The 16835-nt window shown below is 60.0% G+C and overlaps 2 protein-coding genes and 1 pseudogene across 2 annotated transcripts, besides 4 other annotated features; all 3 read right to left on the bottom strand.

Annotated features, from left to right (window-relative positions):
- Positions 1-14976: a sequence feature (areas not merged during assembly with more than two copies in the genome that could not be assigned to a particular haplotype).
- Tc00.1047053507179.20 (dispersed gene family protein 1 (DGF-1), putative) lies at positions 76-10521 on the bottom strand (the record flags this gene model as incomplete). The annotated part of the gene is made up of 1 exon (XM_803612.1): positions 76-10521. One exon carries the CDS (start codon positions 10519-10521, stop codon positions 76-78), a length of 10446 nt encoding a protein of 3481 aa, XP_808705.1.
- Positions 5545-5594: a microsatellite.
- On the bottom strand, positions 11578-12273 carry Tc00.1047053507179.14 (uncharacterized protein; the record flags this gene model as incomplete). Its single annotated transcript, XM_803613.1, has 1 exon — positions 11578-12273. One exon carries the CDS (start codon positions 12271-12273, stop codon positions 11578-11580), a length of 696 nt encoding a protein of 231 aa, XP_808706.1.
- On the bottom strand, positions 13411-15534 carry Tc00.1047053507179.7 (annotated as a pseudogene).
- Positions 14977-15353: a sequence feature (haploid, Esmeraldo-like haplotype).
- Positions 15354-16835: a sequence feature (heterozygous, Esmeraldo-like haplotype).

The following is a 16835-nucleotide window of genomic DNA, read 5'->3' as shown; positions in this document are numbered from 1 at the left end:
GATAGATGGCTGTGGTGCGCAGCACAGCCGTGGCCCCTCAAGCACCTCACACTTACTAATTCTACGTGGTGTACGTCACATGGCGGCGTAATCGATCATACGGCTCGCACTGGATGCACGGTCGAGCACGCTCTGTGCGTCTGAGCGGGTGTCACCGGCCATGAGTTCCTGCTGTGCGGGTGGTCGGTACGACGACGCAACGGTGGTGCCTGAGGCATACGACGATGACGTCATTTCGTGGAGCTTCTGCGTCTCCTCGTCGCTCTCCTCGTCATCGCGCAGCAGCGCCTCCAGCCCACCACGACGCGGCTCGCGCAGCTCCTGCCAGTGGTGGTCCTCCGCGTACCGCACAACGACGCTGTACACAGTGACCGCAAGCAGCACAGCGGTCAGCAGCAGCACGATAGCCGCATACGCCCTCGCACCGCCGTCGCTCGGCGCAAGATGGTTCGCCGCGCTGTTCACGCACAGCGCCGCAAGGAGAACAAAGCTCGCAGTCTGCATCATCGTCAGAAAGGCCGAGCGCATCATGTTCGTGAATGCAACCACGCCCGCACCCGCAAGCAGCACAGCCGCCATGCAGAAGTACTGGACATGGCAGCCTCCCACGGGCGGATGCACAGCCGCAATCAGGCCCACCACACACAGCACCGACGGCTGGAACACGCACCAGTACACGTGGCTGCCCCTCATGTTCGTCAGCATGCCGCCGTACATCCGCTGCTGCGCCGCGGGGTGCCAATACCCGACGGGGTACAACAGGCGCTCGTGCAGCGGCTTCCTCGAAAACTGCCAGTACCTCGTGAAGCTCGCGCCCACGTGGCAGGCAATAAAGTAGCACACGCCAGCAGGGAACGCCACACCGTACAGCACGCCAACGACTCCAACCACGCGGTGCTGCACGCGGGCGTCGGGCATCGCCAGTGCGAGCACGGAGCCAAAGAATATGCCGAGATGCATCGCGTGCGCCACAACGTACGTCAGGCTCGGGAAGCGCATCGCCGCCCACGCACTCGCCGCGTCCACGCCGCGCCGCCGCTGGAAGGCCGCCGTCACACCGCAGTGCACGCACCCGAACACAGCGGCGAGCAGCGCGTTGCCCACCACCATCCACAGCGGGTCAAGGGCAGCAAACACCGACAGGAAGTACGGCAGCGCAGCGGTGCTCGCACGCTCCTGCGCCGAGGCGCATGACATCCTCGCGAACACGCCGAGCGCCTGCATCTCCAGAACGGAGCCCAGCCCGCCGGTCACCACGACGCCAACAGCCGCCGCACCCGCAACGACGCCGGTGATCGCCGAGAGGACGCTGGCAGCGGCGGGCAGCGTGTTGGACCTGATCGTGAAGGACCCAAGCAGCACACCGTTGCAGCCGCCAAACACTGTCGCAGCGTCGCAGCGAATGACTATCGTCTCGTCGGCACCAATGAAGTAACCGCGGTGCACGGGCACAGCCAGCTCCAGCACGGTGGACGGATTCGTCGCGTTGCGCACCCACGTCGCGTTGCGCAGCATCGCTCCCCACGGACCACCGAAGCCGCTCAGCTGCGCCGTCGACACAGGCACAAAGCTCAGGTGCTTGCCGAGCTGCGGGTCGCCTGCCCACCGAAACGGCGGCGGCAGCGCCACCATCAGCCGCGTCGGGACGGCGCTCCCACCGCCGCGGATGTCGTTCTGCGTCAGGCTTCCACCAGCCGCCGTCGTCGTCACGGCGAGCGTCGGGCACGCCACGTCGCTCCACCACAGCGTGCTGCTCACCGACGCCGTCGGGGTCCGCGTGGGCGGCAGCGCCACCGTCTCCGTCACCTGCAGCGTCTCCGTCGGACTGTAGTGCGTCAGACTGTAGTGCGCCGCGCTCAGGCTCGGCGTCCACGTTGGCGTCAGGCTGCACGTCTCCGTCAGCGTCGCCGTGTGGCTCAGCGGCGGCATGGCGGGCGTGCGGTTGCACCCGTCCACGTGCGGCAGGTACACCGGCAGGCAGTCGCGCCCGTACCCGCCCTCAGCACAGCGGCAGCCGCACGACCCCGACATCGCCCTCGTCGCAGCTGCAAAGCAGTGCACGTCGGCGTCGCACACGCCACACGCCACAGGGCGGAATTCCCCGATGATGCCGGCGGACCTGTAGTCCATAGGCCGCAGCGCCTGCCCGTTGAGCGTCAGGCACCCCACGACGAACTTTCGGCCGGCGCCCCCAAGCGCAACGCTGCCGTCCATCACAACGGACCCACTGCCAGCGTTCCCGTGGAGCGTCAGCGTGCTCTGCACAAATTCTGCACGGCGCGGGTGCGACGGCACCGACAGGAGCATGCCGCTGATGCTGTTGCCGCGCACCGACAGCCACGACCCGGACACAAACAACGCCGACCCCCGCAGCACCAGCAGCGCGCCATCGGTCAGCGCACCGGCGTTGTCGTTCACTACGACGGCGGACGCGTTGGCCATCACCCCGTTGTCGAACACCAACCCATGCGCAGCGTACACCTGGCTCCCAGACACGCGCAGCACAGCGCCCCCCGACGCAACCACGCGCGCACTCGCGTACAATGCAACGTCGCCACCGAACACAGCCGCATCCAGCGCAACACCGCCACCGACAACCTCCAGCACCGCGCCGTCCACCACCACCGTCCGCCCACCAGTCATCACAGTCACGAGGGCAACGCCGGACACAACCAGCACAGACCGCACGAGCCGCAGGCCCGACAGCACCAGCACCGGTGCGTACGGCGAGGACTGCGAGCCGGAAAGATACACGAGCGGCGTCGACCTCGCGGCAACCAGCAGGGAGCCCGTCACCGTCAGCAAAGACCCCGCGGGGAACGTGCCGGTCAGCACAAGCGCACCGTTCAGCGCCTCCACATCGCACACGGACAGCTCCACCGGCCCGCTCTCGTCGCTCCCCGCCGCACCCGCACCGCGCAACGCTCCACCGCCCATCACGTACAGCACGGCGCCGTTACGCAGCGACACGTTCTGCACAACAATCTGCACGCCGTCCCGCGCCATCCACGGCACGTAGAGCACCGGACTCACGCCGTCCAGCACAACGTGGCGCAGCGTCACCTCGCTCGCGCCGGCAGGCACAACGAACACAGACCGCACCGTCACGCTCTCGCAGACGAACACACTCGACGCAGTGCCCACAGCAGGCGGCAGCGCAGGAGCTCCCACAGGCACGCACGCCTCGCCGTACCCGCCGCTGCCGCACACGCACACGCACACACCGTCCTTCATGCTCGCCGCCGCCGTCCCGGGCGCGTAGCAGTGCGTGTCCCTGTCGCAGGCGTCGCACCCAACAACGTCGATGCTCCCAGCGTCGCCAAAACCAGCTGCTGCGTACTCCTCCGCCGTCGACAGGACACGGCCACCAGCGTCGTTGCACGCCACCCCCAAATGCGCCCCAGCCGCAAGCGACAGGCTCACCGACAGCATCCGCGGCAGCAGCGCTCGGTTGCGCACAAAGCTCAGCGTGCTCCCAGCAGCGGTCACAGCGCCAGCGGCGTAGAGCATCTCCCTCGAGACACCGTCGTGCACGTTGCCCTTCGCCAGAAGCATTGACCCGCCATCCAGGCTCACCGTCGAATAAAACGCCACCGCGTAGTCCCCCGTCGACGCAAAGTCACTTCGCACAAGCGCCACAGCGGAGCCCGACACGCTCACAGCCCCACGCACAGACACCGCGTGCTTGCACAGCAGGAAGTCGCTGTCAACAAACGCCACCACGGAGCCGCCACTCGCCGCAACACCGCCCTCCACCGACACACACAGCCCCAGCGCCGTCTGCACCGACAGCCCGTCCACGTACAGCGCACCGCGCGACGACAGCGCCACGCCGCCAACCAACAACACGCCAACAGCGTCGCGGAACACCGCCGCCACGTGCGTGCGCGCAATGGTCAGCACACTCCCAGTCAGATTCACGTTGTGCAGCACGAGGCACGCGGAGGCGTCGCCAAGGCCGTAGGCGCCGCGGTACGCAACACGCGCCTCCGCAATCAGCACCGAGTCCACCACGGTGACGCGCGAGCCCGGCAGAAATCGGTTCGCCACCAGCACGCCGCCACCGGAACGCGACTCAAGCCCGCTGATCAACACATCGGCGCGCTCGCCAGCAGTCGGGTCGGATCGCCACCCAACAACGTACAGGCTTGCTCCGTCCAAAAACGTGCAGTTCACCAGCGTCACGTTGCGCACGCTCCCTGACATCGACTCCACGTCCACCACGACGTCCGCCGCAAAGATCACACCAACGTAGCAAGCCACCGACGTCCCGAAACCGGCGCTCACCTCCACATCCACACGCACGTCCCGCACGCACAAGTCGGCGCCGTCGGTGCTCGGTGGCTCGGGGACAGCAACGGGCAGACACGCATCGCCATGGCCGCCCTCCGCGCACCTGCAGGCGCAGCCATCACTCGAGACCGTCGTCGTGTACGCGGGGAAGCACGACGCCGCAAGGGCGCATGGGTCGCTGCAGCTCAGGATGGTGGCGTTGTACACGGACGGGATGTCGTAACTAGCCCCCTCCTCCTCGCCGTTCACTGTGTTGCACGCAGCCACAATCGCTCCATTGGTGATATCGCGGGACCACGTGGAGATCCGCAGAACTGTCGGCGTGCCCCTGCTGGACATGAATCGGTTGCCAGACAAAGAAACCGTGGAATCGCGGAGATTCACTTTGGGATAAAGAAAAGCAAACGCTTCCGATGGGGATTCACGGCAGAGGTTGCCACTCAGCTGCAGCCATGAGTTGTAGTAGATGCGGGAAGAAAAGCCTGGGAAAAACACAAACGAGCTTCGCTTTATTTCGTTGCCCTGAAACACAACCGCTGAAAAAGACTCCACACTTAATGTCAAAATTAGTAATAAGAAGTACCTCACCGGCCTCGTCACAAAGTTGCCTCGGATCACCACGGCAGAGTTGTTCAGTACACTCAGCGACAAGGACTGGCTAGACCCTTCAAGATGTATCAGCGTACTGTCACCGCCAGCCATATGAAAAGTATTGCCCACCACCGCAAACACGGAGTGCCACGACACCCTCACCGCAGATCTGACAACGTAAATGGCGCTTGACGATGCCGTCACGCTCTGAAACACATTGCCACTGAACACCACCGCGGATTCATTGCTGATCGCCAGTCCATTCATCGCAACACACGACGGCTTCCTAAGGTCCAAACCCGACCGAGGGATCAGCCTCGTGGCAGTGAAGCGGTTTCCGCTGATCGTGATGTTCGTGCGCGGTGGAAACCCACCCTCCGGGCTGAGCAGCGCGTCACTAAATGTGTTGCCGGTGACGACAATGTTCAACGACCCCACAGCGGCGTAGGCGTTGCCCAACAGCAACAGCACGGCCCCGTCCCTCCACGTGCATCCATCGAACGTGACATTCGCCACGTCGCCCGTCATCGCCCCAATCAGCACCGTCAGGCTCATGCCGCCCCCGCTGAACGTAACGTTGCGGTAGCACAGCCACGACAGCTCGCTGCCCACAGTCTGCGCCACCTCGGGGTACACAATGTCGCTGATGCACTCACCAACCGGCGGTGGCGGCGGTGTGGGTGGCACTGGCGGCAGCGGCGGCGGTGGCGTGCCAGCAGGCACAGGCGCCGGGACACACACATCGCCGTGCCCTCCAGCAGCGCACTGGCACTTGCAGCCAATGACCGCCGTCGTCAGCGGGGCAAAGCAGTCGCCCTCCTTCGTGCACTCCCCGCACACTGCAACCATCGTCACGTTGGTGATGCCGTGGAGCGCCAGTTCAGCCGCCGTCGTCACCACCCGTCCCGCGACCATCAGACACCCAGCAACGAACCGGTAGCCGGCGTCAGCCTGCGATAGCAAAGGAACAGACAACCCCGTCGAGCCCATCTTGCAGCCCGTCAGCGTCACAGCACTGCTGCTGTCAATGCTCACAAAAGCGGAGCCACTGTCGTAAAACATCGCACCCACTTCCACGTCGTTGTCGCGCCAGTCCAACCAGCTTGACTGCTGGACGGTCCACAATTCATCGTTACAGATAGCGTAACGAGCTGAGCCGCTGTTCCCCACCACGCGAAACACACTGTGATCCGACACGCTGAATCCTTGATGCTGAAGCAGCAGGCTTACCCCGGAGAACATCGTATTGTTGAGCAGTGCAAAAACGGAGTGACCACTCACACTGAGACTGTAAACGTAGAACAGGTATTTGTAGCCCTCAAAGCTGCAGTACCGCGCGTACAGCGAGCTGCCACGCTCCAGCGTCAGCGTCCCGGTCGAGTACAAACCAAACACATCACGCTTTGCTGCATACGCCTTGACGTTGCTGACCAACAGCGAAGACGCAGTCAACAAGACGTCGCCCAGCAAAAACACGCTCCATATGTTGTTCACAGTACCCGGTAATTCAACCGCGAAGTTCTGTACCGCATCAACCTCCGTGATGGCGATCTCGCAGTGCTGCGGGAAGGCACGTAAAAAAGCAACGGTAGAGGACCGCATCACCGTCTGGCTCACGCGGATCAGGACGCCGGATGACTCGGCCGCCTCAGCACCCCCAAAAAACTGCAGGGCGGCACCCTCACGGAATGTGCACCCAGTGAGCGTGATGTTGATGGGGAGATGCAGCGGCATGCTGTTGAGAAAGAACGTCAGCACGGCACCCATGCCGCTGAATGTCACACCCGCGTAGCAGTGGTGCGTCTTCCACATTTTCAGCGTGAGGTTCTTCAGCGTCTGGTTCACCACGCAGCTCGTGTCGCCGTCGACGGCTCTCTCCGCTGCGGGCGGCACAACCGCGTCGGGCACCTCGAGGGGAAGACACGACGCGCCATGCCATCCGTCCTTGCAGCTGCACGAGCACGAGCTGCGGTCCACCAACTCCGTCCCGGGCATGTAGCACGCCGCGTCGTCGTCGCATGTGCCGCACCTGAACACCTCCACGCCCTCCGGAAACACGCCGTCGTACGACACCTCCTCATCACCCTGCAGGTTGCACCCAACGACAAAGCGCGCGGGTGACTCAACAATCGTGTTCGATTTAAAGAGCTTGGCGAAGAGTGCGTTTCCTTCCACCTGACGGTTTTTTGCAAGCGCCACAGTGGTGCCGCTGCCCGACAAATAAATTCTTTGCCAGGAATACTGAATGGTTAATACTGAGGCTGCACCCACGCTGTTTCCCTCCACACGCCACTGCGCACCACCCTCGAGTGTCACCGAGCCAGACAAATACACCAGCGCGGGATCAAAAATTTCCGTCCCGCCAACGAAGGTGCAGTCCGCCACTCGCAGCAGCCCCGCGGAGCTCACGGTAGTATCCCCAAAAAGAATAACGCCAACAGCCGAGCCCATCGTGTTGTTCTCCACGTCAAAGTAGCCGCCGTTCTTCACAGCAACAGCATTAACGCAAACAGATGATTCCACACCGTCATCATCCTTCGTTGTACTCAGCGTATTTCCCTTCACAATGATCCCGCCACCATCAACAACAACATCATTGATGAAATAGACTGCGTGCCTATTCCCCTCGATGTAGTTGTCAAGTAGCAGCAGCGTCATTTTCGCACTGAGAGTAAACTTCACAAATAAAATGGCGTGCTCCGACGTCGTCACAAGCGTACTGCCCGCCACGAGTATCTGGGAGCTCGCTCCAAAATCACCCCTGAACTCCAGCTCACCAGAATCCATCATCGAGGATGTCACGTTCACATGCACGCGCGCACCACTTCCCTTAATCAGCATGCTCATGAGGACGCAATGAAGCAGCGTGATGTTTAGTGTATGTTGTGATGCGTCAAAATACGACAGGTCCAGCACGATCGCGGCGGTGAAGGTCACATTGACGAAGCACAGACCACGCACACCGGGATCAGGATAGTCCACAGAGCTGATGCTGCCACCGTGCACGCAGCGGACCTCCGTGTTCTTCGCTTCGGAGAGCGGGAGCGACCCAAGGCCGTCCGGAACCGCAGCTGGCAGACATTTGTCACCGTAGCCCCCAGCAGCACACACGCACTCACAGCCGCTGATGCTGCTCGTCCTCGCAGCGAAGCACACGGCCTCCACGGTGCACGCGCCGCAGTCCAACACCGTCACGGGCACTCCAATGTTGAGTTCTTCTAGGTAATCCGTCACAGGGGAGCCCATTACCTCGTTGCACACGCCGTAGATGATCGGGCGCGTGTCGGACGGTGGTAACCAATCGTTTGTCATGTGTGCATGGGTCGACGAGTACGAGCCATACGCGAGTTTGTTGTCAAGTATCGACCACACACTTTGATCGCGGAACGCAACGCCGTTTTCCTTGACCACGTACACAACGTATGCGATGTGGACCTCGTTGTTGCGGTGCACCAGCCAGCTGCCGTCAGTCACAGTCAGCGTGGTTGCCATGAGCATGGCGAAGCCGAGACGGAAAGCGCTGGACACAATCTGCAGCACGCTGCCGCCATCCACCGCAACATCCTTAAACACACACGCACTTTCATAGTATTCGATGCTCGGAGCACTCCACAAGCTGTTCCGTATGGAGAACACGGAGCCGCCGCTGACTCGCAGGTCCGATGCAAGAGCGTACATCACGTGCGTCTGCGACCTAAGAATGCAACTGTTCATGAAGAAAACGCTGGACAGGTTCACGCCAAGGCCGCGCTCCACGAGGATCGCAGCGCACGAACCCCCGCCACACACCAGCGTAGACCGCGTCATGACAAACCGCGTCGACAGAAGCCGGACACCGTCCAGTACAAGCGCGGGGCCGTACCGGAATCCTTCGTAGCCAGGGGTCGTCGGCACGTACTGCGACCCGCCAACCGTCGCGCGCAGCGTTGAGTTCACCAGCAGCACACTCGAGTGCAGCGGCATCGCGCCATGCAGCACAATCGTGCCCTCCAGCGACGTCACGTTCGTCATGTTGACGAGGGCGTGGGGCATCAGGCGCGCCGTGCTCTCGCTGAGGCCACCAATCCGCAGCTGCGCACCTTCCGCAAGCACGCAGTGGCGCAGCGTCACGTTCAGCGCGTCAGCGAACGCGTCCATCGAGCGCAGGTCCAGCGCCACGGTGATCGGCCCGCTGAACACCACCGAGTCGAAGCACGCCGTCGCCCGCCCACCGCCAACCGTCACGGACTCCGTCAGCGTCACGCCACTCACGCAGCCCTGCGCACCGCCACCACCACCGCCGACCCTCGCAGGCGGCACGTCGAACGGCAGGCACGCCTCGCCCACACCGCTGGCACGGCATCTGCTCACGCAGTCGGTGAACGACGCCGTCAGTCCATCGAAGCACGCCAGCGCAACCGCGCAGCCGTCGCACGGCACCACGCTCACGGAGGGCAGGCCGGCCATGCGGTAGTCGCCGCTGCTCTGCAGCACCCGACCACCGGCACGGTTGCACTGCACGGACACGACGCCGCTCGTGATCGTCGGCCCGGAGACAAGCGTAGCGCCGGTGGCAGCGCAGCGCGCAATCGACACGGCGCCGCCGCTCAGCGTCACACCCGACAGCGACGCCACCGACGACGCCTCGCCCACCGCCCACACGTCGCGCAGCCTCAGCCACCCGCCGGCACCGACCGTCCCACCGTCGCAGCGCACAAGCGACGACGCAACAGACCCCTCAACGCCAACGAAGCGCAGTACCGAGTCGGACACCGCAAGGCGCTCGCCAAGCACAAAGCCACCGCCGCTGCTCACAACCGACACGTTTGTCACGGAGAACACCGAGTGGGTCCGCAGACTGAGGCGCGACGAGGACGCCACATGCATCGCGGACGCGGACGGACCGCCCGAGGCCTCCAGCAACACACCGTCAAGCACCACCGCGCTCGACAGCAGGTCCACGCCGCCGCCAACGTACACCGCCGACCCGCCCGCGTGCAACGACCTCAGCACAGTGTTGCTCACACGCAGCTGCGACTGCAACAGCGACGTCGCGTGCAGCACTAGCGGCGACGCCACCGCGTCCGTCAGCCCGCTCAGCTGCGAGTAGCGCATCGGCCCCGGCGTCACAATCGTCGAGTCACGGACCGTCACGTTCGTTTGTGCCGGCAGGTTGTGCACAAACACAAGCGAGCAGTAGTCGCCGGACAGCCCGCTCACGCTCACCTCCAGGCTCCGGTCACTCGTCGGCTCGCCGCTGTAGCCCCGCACGTAGATCTGCGCACCGCCGTCGCACACGCAGTTCCTCAGTTCGATGCGCAGCGCGCTGGGAAGCATCGCCGCAACGTCGAACACAACAGCCACGCCGTTCGTGATGGACACGCCGTCCATCAGCACCTTGTCCACGGCGCGGCCAATTGTGATGCCCCTGTCCACCGTACCGCCCCGCAGTCGCAATACAACCGCATGCACCGCGGGCATCCACGCCGCCGCAACCAGCGCCAACACAATGAGCAGCGCCACACGCACAGCCGCAATGGCCCTGCACTGCAAGCGGTGCCGGCCGCGCAGACACGCACCCTCCGCAGACCACATCCACCAACCCAAACAGGAACCAAAAGGGCCGTCGTGGTGTGTCGCACTCGTCCCGTCGGCCATAACCCCTGCCTAGCAAATCCCTTCCTACAGATGGCAAATCCAGTGACACGATTCCGCCAGATTGTTATACTGATACTGCTAATCCTAATACTGAAATTAATCCCTAACACCTTGAAACGATAATTGTGCTGTTCAAACAAAAGTATCTCTAACTGCACGCTCAGAAAAGAAATAAAAGGCAGCAACAACAGTAACCAAACACAGTGGCACGCAGAGGCATCCGGTCATATACAATCCCCATCACATTACAGCCGCCGACACAAAGCCGCGCAGACGCAATCAAGTCAGTGACACCATTGCCCTCCCACCGCCCACACAACCCCACAAAGCCACCGCGCCGAGTGGCGGAACCCCGGCAAAAAGCCACATGACCACTGGCACCGCTCCTGTTGCCGAATGGCTGCATCACAGGGCGGTCCCGATGCCGTGCACGACACACAAGAGCCGAGACAGACCATGTGGCAGCGTTACAACCGCCAGCCATCAAGCGCGTCCGAAAGGCGTTGGCGTTGGTGGTGCGTAAGTGGAGTGGAGAGCTCGCCGGTCGCCAGCAGTCAAAGTGTCGTTTCTAGTTCACGCGAGTCGGCATTGCGCAGCAAGCAGCGGCACCATACACGCACGGCATACACAACAAAGGAAAAATAAAGAAGCACGGCGGCAGCACTCAAACACGGGGAAAAGGGTCCACACCGATTTTGCATTCCGATTGGCTCACAGACATCCAGATGGTGGTCGCGCCGCTGCTCTGCGGTGCGTGTGGCGTGTGACTGCAGTGGACGGAGGGGATGAAGAGAGGGGTGGGAGATGCAGTGCGGCCCACATCCATCTCGGTTAACTGTGACGCCGGTGACGTCATCCCGTCACATCGCCTGCAGCAAAGACCGTCGCCGTCAGCAGCGGTCGGTGCCTTCCCTCTCCCACGGGGGCGCAACTCCACCGACGCAGTCGCTCGTCTCCTCCCCACCAACACAGCAAGGGAACAACGGCAAAAGATGAGACACGCACGGCAAGCGCGCAGTCGCAGAATCCCACTGCTGCCGCCATGGCCAAACAAGATTAGCTGCAGGGCGCAAAAAGAAGAATAAACACCCCATCAAAAGCCTTGGCACCACGTGGAAGCACCGCAACCGACACACAAGGCGAAGCGCCGTGAAGCAGGCACCAAAACCAAAGCTCCTCCAACAAATTCATCGTGGAGCAAAATAAAATATTATGCGAGCGCAGAAAAAATTCACACAAACTGAAAAACAACAATGCCGATGCAGACGCAATAAATGGTTGTGGTGCGCAGCAGCCGTGGCATCGCGCCCCTCCCTCATCAAACGGCACCGCACCACAACGCAGCGTAACGACAGCCTGCAATGACGACGATTGAGTAGCACACACAAAGCGGCATAAACCTTTCATCCCGCACTCGCTCAAATTTATGCTCTCAGTATTTACTGCCAACGACACCGAGAAGGACACGGAAGGGGACTGTCCTGTCCATCCTCCTTCTGCCCACAACAGACCCTCTCCATCCTCCTCCTCTCTACGCCCTGGAAGCCGCGAAACGCCGTCAAGCAAATCTACGTCTATGGAAGTCCCCAATGCGCAGGGCAAGGCTGGCAGCCACCCACGCTCACTCTCCCGCACATATCCTTTCCCACAACTTTCCCACACACAAAAGGGGAAAGACATGGAGAAGAGAAGCCCGCCGCACAACGCACGCAGAAGCACCGCCATCCACGTCGCACCGCAAGATAGAGCCATGCGCACGGCACACACACGGCGGCGACGAGAGGGACGGGGCGCATACAAGTCCACGGCGCTGTCCTTTACTTCTCTCTTCTCTAACGGGTGTCGATCCACACTCACAATAACGCACGGCGCACACCATCCGCTCCACTCCGAGTGCGCTCTGCAGGCCGCGCCCAGTCACCCTCGTGCCATCAAAAAATGGGAAACACAAACAATCGTCGTCGCGGACCATCGGCGCCTCTAGCAGGGAATAAGGAAAAGGAATGAGGGCATTTCAACAGCACAGCCAACAGTGGGAGACTCGACGGGACGCGATGAGACACACAGTGACAGCGGGTACAAGAACAACAATAAGAACCCGCAGGGATTTACAAAAGGAAAAAGCAAAAAAGGTTGAGGCTCCGGCATGACTCCCAAAAGTAAAATTAAAAAATTAGTAAAATTTGATTCGGCAGGGCTTTTTTTCATGTGCCGAGCAGCACAAGAGAACCGTGTGGTTGTGTAATATACACATTGCCCGCACCAAGAAGAAAATCAAATTAAAACAAAAAAAAGTACTGTCTCACCAGCCCACACAACATCCTTCACATTTCATGCGGCATCCGGCCTGTCTCTCCAATCCTCCTTTCGCGCAGTCCGTGGGACGCACAGCCGCAGCGCCGGCACCGTGTGTGGAAAACAAAAAAAAAAAAAAAAGAGGAGAAACACTTCGCTCATTACAGTGTGCAGTAACTAAACATTACGCAAATAAAAACCAACAGTACTTATTACTCCAGCTAAACTGCATTAAAAAGAACATTACAAAGTAAGAGCATTGAAAAAAACAGACAGTAAAAGCACAGGCAATGCGGCGTGCATTCTCCGTGAGGAGTCGCTAATCCACACTCTGCGGCTCAGAAGGCTGCCACGACACAAATACAATCCCAGAGGAAGCAGCGGCACACAAGACACGCACACACGCACGGTGTTGTTACCAATTAAATCACGCAGTATCGATTTCACGTCGTTGGGAGAGGCGAGGCGGTCGCCGGGACTCACGCCGCTCCACACCCCGCGAGGTGACTTTTTGTAGTGGGGATTCGTTTCCAGGGCGTCGTGCCCATTCATTTCTCTTCTGTAATATCCCCAGCAATGTGCTCTCTGACTCTGTCAACCACTCGGATCTTCTCGGGCGGTGTCGGAGCCGCTTCTCTCGTCGGAACGGGGATCCTGTCCCTGAGTGCACGCATCGCAGTGGAATTCAGCGGGCGGTTGTACAGAAAGACGTTCGTCACCGTCACATGAGATTCGTGCTCACCGCACGCGCCAAAGCAAAACCTCAGGGCATCAGGTGGTTTCTCGCCTGTTAACAGCGTTTATTCCTCCCCCAGCGAATGACCATCAATGTGCACAGAGGCCTTGTTGCCTTGCAGCACGGGTGCCACTTGTTATTCTTTCTTCGGCTCCCAAGTGCTGGTCCGTGTTGTTCTCTTGCCTTCGCACGACGTCTCCCACTTCTTATTATGGCTGTAGGACAGTCCCATGGTACGATTGGACGCAGTGTCCGCCAGCATCGCAGTCAGTGGAGGAGTATTCCCATTCGGTGTCTCTTCGATGGTCACCGACGCCACAAGTGTGAAGTCGTGGCTCAATAATACGACGCACGTTATTAACCCCGAATGTTCACAGGCCATATTGCCCTGGACTCAAGTCCCGTCACTTGTAGCCCATCGTTGACCTTCACTGCATTCCTTCACCATCGCATGCAGGCAAAGGTAATCGTCGTTCCACGTGTCATCGCTGGCCGCACCGGACAAAACTGCCACAAGACCCGCCGTGGGTGTAGACAAGCTGGAGAAGAAAATGCCCTTTTGCGCCCAATTACTGAAGACGGAATTGATTGCACTCAGTTCCTCCGTCAGGCGGGAAAACTGAAATGACACGGCCCTCACCGTTGCCCCTTCGTTGTAAAAGACGCAAACTGCCATCCGAGTGCAGCAGGGTCCTGGCGGAAATCCAATTCGCAGCATTGTCCATGCCAACCGGTCCAACAGAAAACATGCGGTTTTTGTCCGTGACCCAAAGGAAGAGCGCAGTGGCCCTTTTCTTCCCCGAGGCATTCCCTCTCTGAGTGTACAGCATGACCTTCCTTTCCTCAATGGTCGCGGTAATGAAGGCATCCGCTTGCAGGCTTTCCTTCTGAGAGACTCCTGTTTTATGACCCACACGCCTGGGAGTGTCGCGATGGCCTCCGTCCACGCTGTCCCCATGTCACGCGACTCGTACACCCTCTGACCATTCTCGCAGTCAACAATCATGAGAAGTGATCCCTCCCATTTGGTGTCGCGGGGGGTTAAGGCATTTCGCAGGGGAAATGTCCTCAGAGAGCGCCCAGGCACTGCCGCTGTCCGTCGAGTAAATGATCATGGAGCAAACGTCTTCTGCCTCATCCTTCGCCATCAGAGGAAACACAAGCGTGCCATCCTCCATCACAACACCTACGCCACCAGAAGCAATGAACTCCGTCCACTCACCCTTGTGAGAAGCAGAAGAGATCCTCTTCGAGAGTGGTTTGGGGCCGCCCCATTCGATCCGTCCACTCTGCTTGCCACCCGTGGGATTCGTGACATCACCTACAAGCAGTTTCAGCTCCAATCCGCCCTCTCTCCAACACCCACCTTCATAGGACACATCAGAGTCTCCCACAAGAAGAAACACTCCGTTGTCCTTCGTGATTGTTGTGGGGCGGAGCACAGCACCCAAACTCTCCTCTCCCTCCGCTGCTCCAAGCACAGTGTGTGCCCTCCACTTATACTTTTATTGACCTCACCAACAACAGTGGACCAATTCCACGCAGTGTCAATGTACCCCGCAACTACATCAGAAGAAAAGGGCTTACTTAATTCCTTGACCATCTTGATATTCGGCATCCATGTGATCTTCGGCGAAAGCAGCAATTACTCCACCAGCACTGACGAGAGAAGGTGCAACAAATGAATCCCTCGTCGTAACTGGAACAACCCCATCCTTCGGCTGCACCAGCGTCGTCTGCAGCAAAAACAATTTCCTCTTTGTAGATCCCCGCCCTGACTTTGGCACCACAGCAGGCTGCACGGTGCAGCAGCACATCATCACGACGAGAAGGAGCAGCACCGCGGAAGTAAACGCACGCCGGGACATGTTGGACCTCTGCGGCTCACTCTCTCTTCCTTCCCTCCTCCTTCCGCTGGATCCGGTCACGCGGCGAAGGTTGTGTGTGCGGGGTGCCATAACTGCAGCAACACGTGAGTGCATATAAATATGTGTGTGTGGGCGGTGTGTGTGCTGTTAGTCCCTTCAGTGCCTTCAAATTTCACGGTAGCGCTTCTTTGCTTCTTCGTGAGTAAGAAATAAATGAAGAAAAAATAAATAGAAAAGAAATGCCCAATAAAAGAGGTACAACAGTAAACACCGTCACCCCTCCACAGTGAGTGGGATTATCATCCCCGCCGCAGTCACTCCCAACAACAACAACTCACGCACACAGACACACGGAACAGGAGACGAAGGAACAGTGCACCGGAAACACACAGCGGCTGCCAACACCACAAGCAGGAGTCACGGAGGGTGCGTCGTTATTCGCCACACCTCAGCACACACCGAGAAACGCCCACACACAAATAGACCTGAGGAATGCAAAAGGGCACAGCTGCCCTCCGCAGCACCGACGCACTGCCGCCATTCCTTTCACCGCTGTCTCCTCCAAAGCATTCGGACATCACCCCGCACAGCCGGAAAATACCTCTTCGACAAATCCACAGCGGGAAAAAAACGTCCGCAGTTACAGCTGCCAGGCTGGAAACAATCCGCACTTATCCCAGGCACCCTCGCTGCCACACCACTTACTGGCTGCACGTCGCAAACATAACTACTGCAAAATGCCAACGAGGCAAATCGCAGTCCCTAAGCCTCTCTCGCAACAGCAACCGCCGCAGCCACAATCCTGTGCGTGCGTGCATTCTCAGCGTTCACACTGCTCCACGGCATGTGTGTGCATGTGCTTGTGCGTTTGGCAGCGCCTATAATTGCAGAGCAGCTGTGCGGCACAAGAGAGTCAGACGAAAGCAACGGCAGAGAGAGGCAGATAGCACACACGCAAATTACTCATATCATCACACACAAACACACACACGCAGCCCGCGGAATGGGTGCACTCAACCACAAAACAATGAAAAACAAAACAAAAAGCCGAAGCGTGGGACGACCAGCGCACACACTCTCATTGCTCCCGTAAAGCAAAACACACACACAGGGAGAGAGAGAGAGAGAGGTCGCCCACTCAATGCAATAAAAACAAAACAAAAACAGTTACGGTGCTCCGCCCATGCAGCCAGGCAGGACGGCAGCGGTGCGTGTCGTGCAAAAGAGAGCACCAACGGGCCTGCATGGGTGTGCATGCAATATATACAATGGGCACATTATATGTGTGCTTCGTGGGATGAGGTGAGGGCGAGAGTCCATGCAAGGCGACACACACACAGAGTGAGTGAAATACGAGTGTGTGTGCGGGCGGTGCACGGCTCTCTCTCGCTCACTCTCACGCGGCCACCACCGCA

Source organism: Trypanosoma cruzi, genomic scaffold (genome assembly GCF_000209065.1).
Source record: "Trypanosoma cruzi strain CL Brener 1047053512661 genomic scaffold, whole genome shotgun sequence".
Classification (NCBI taxonomy): domain Eukaryota; phylum Euglenozoa; class Kinetoplastea; order Trypanosomatida; family Trypanosomatidae; genus Trypanosoma; species Trypanosoma cruzi.
Note: the sequence above shows the minus strand (reverse complement) of the source record. Positions and strands in the feature narration are given on the sequence as shown.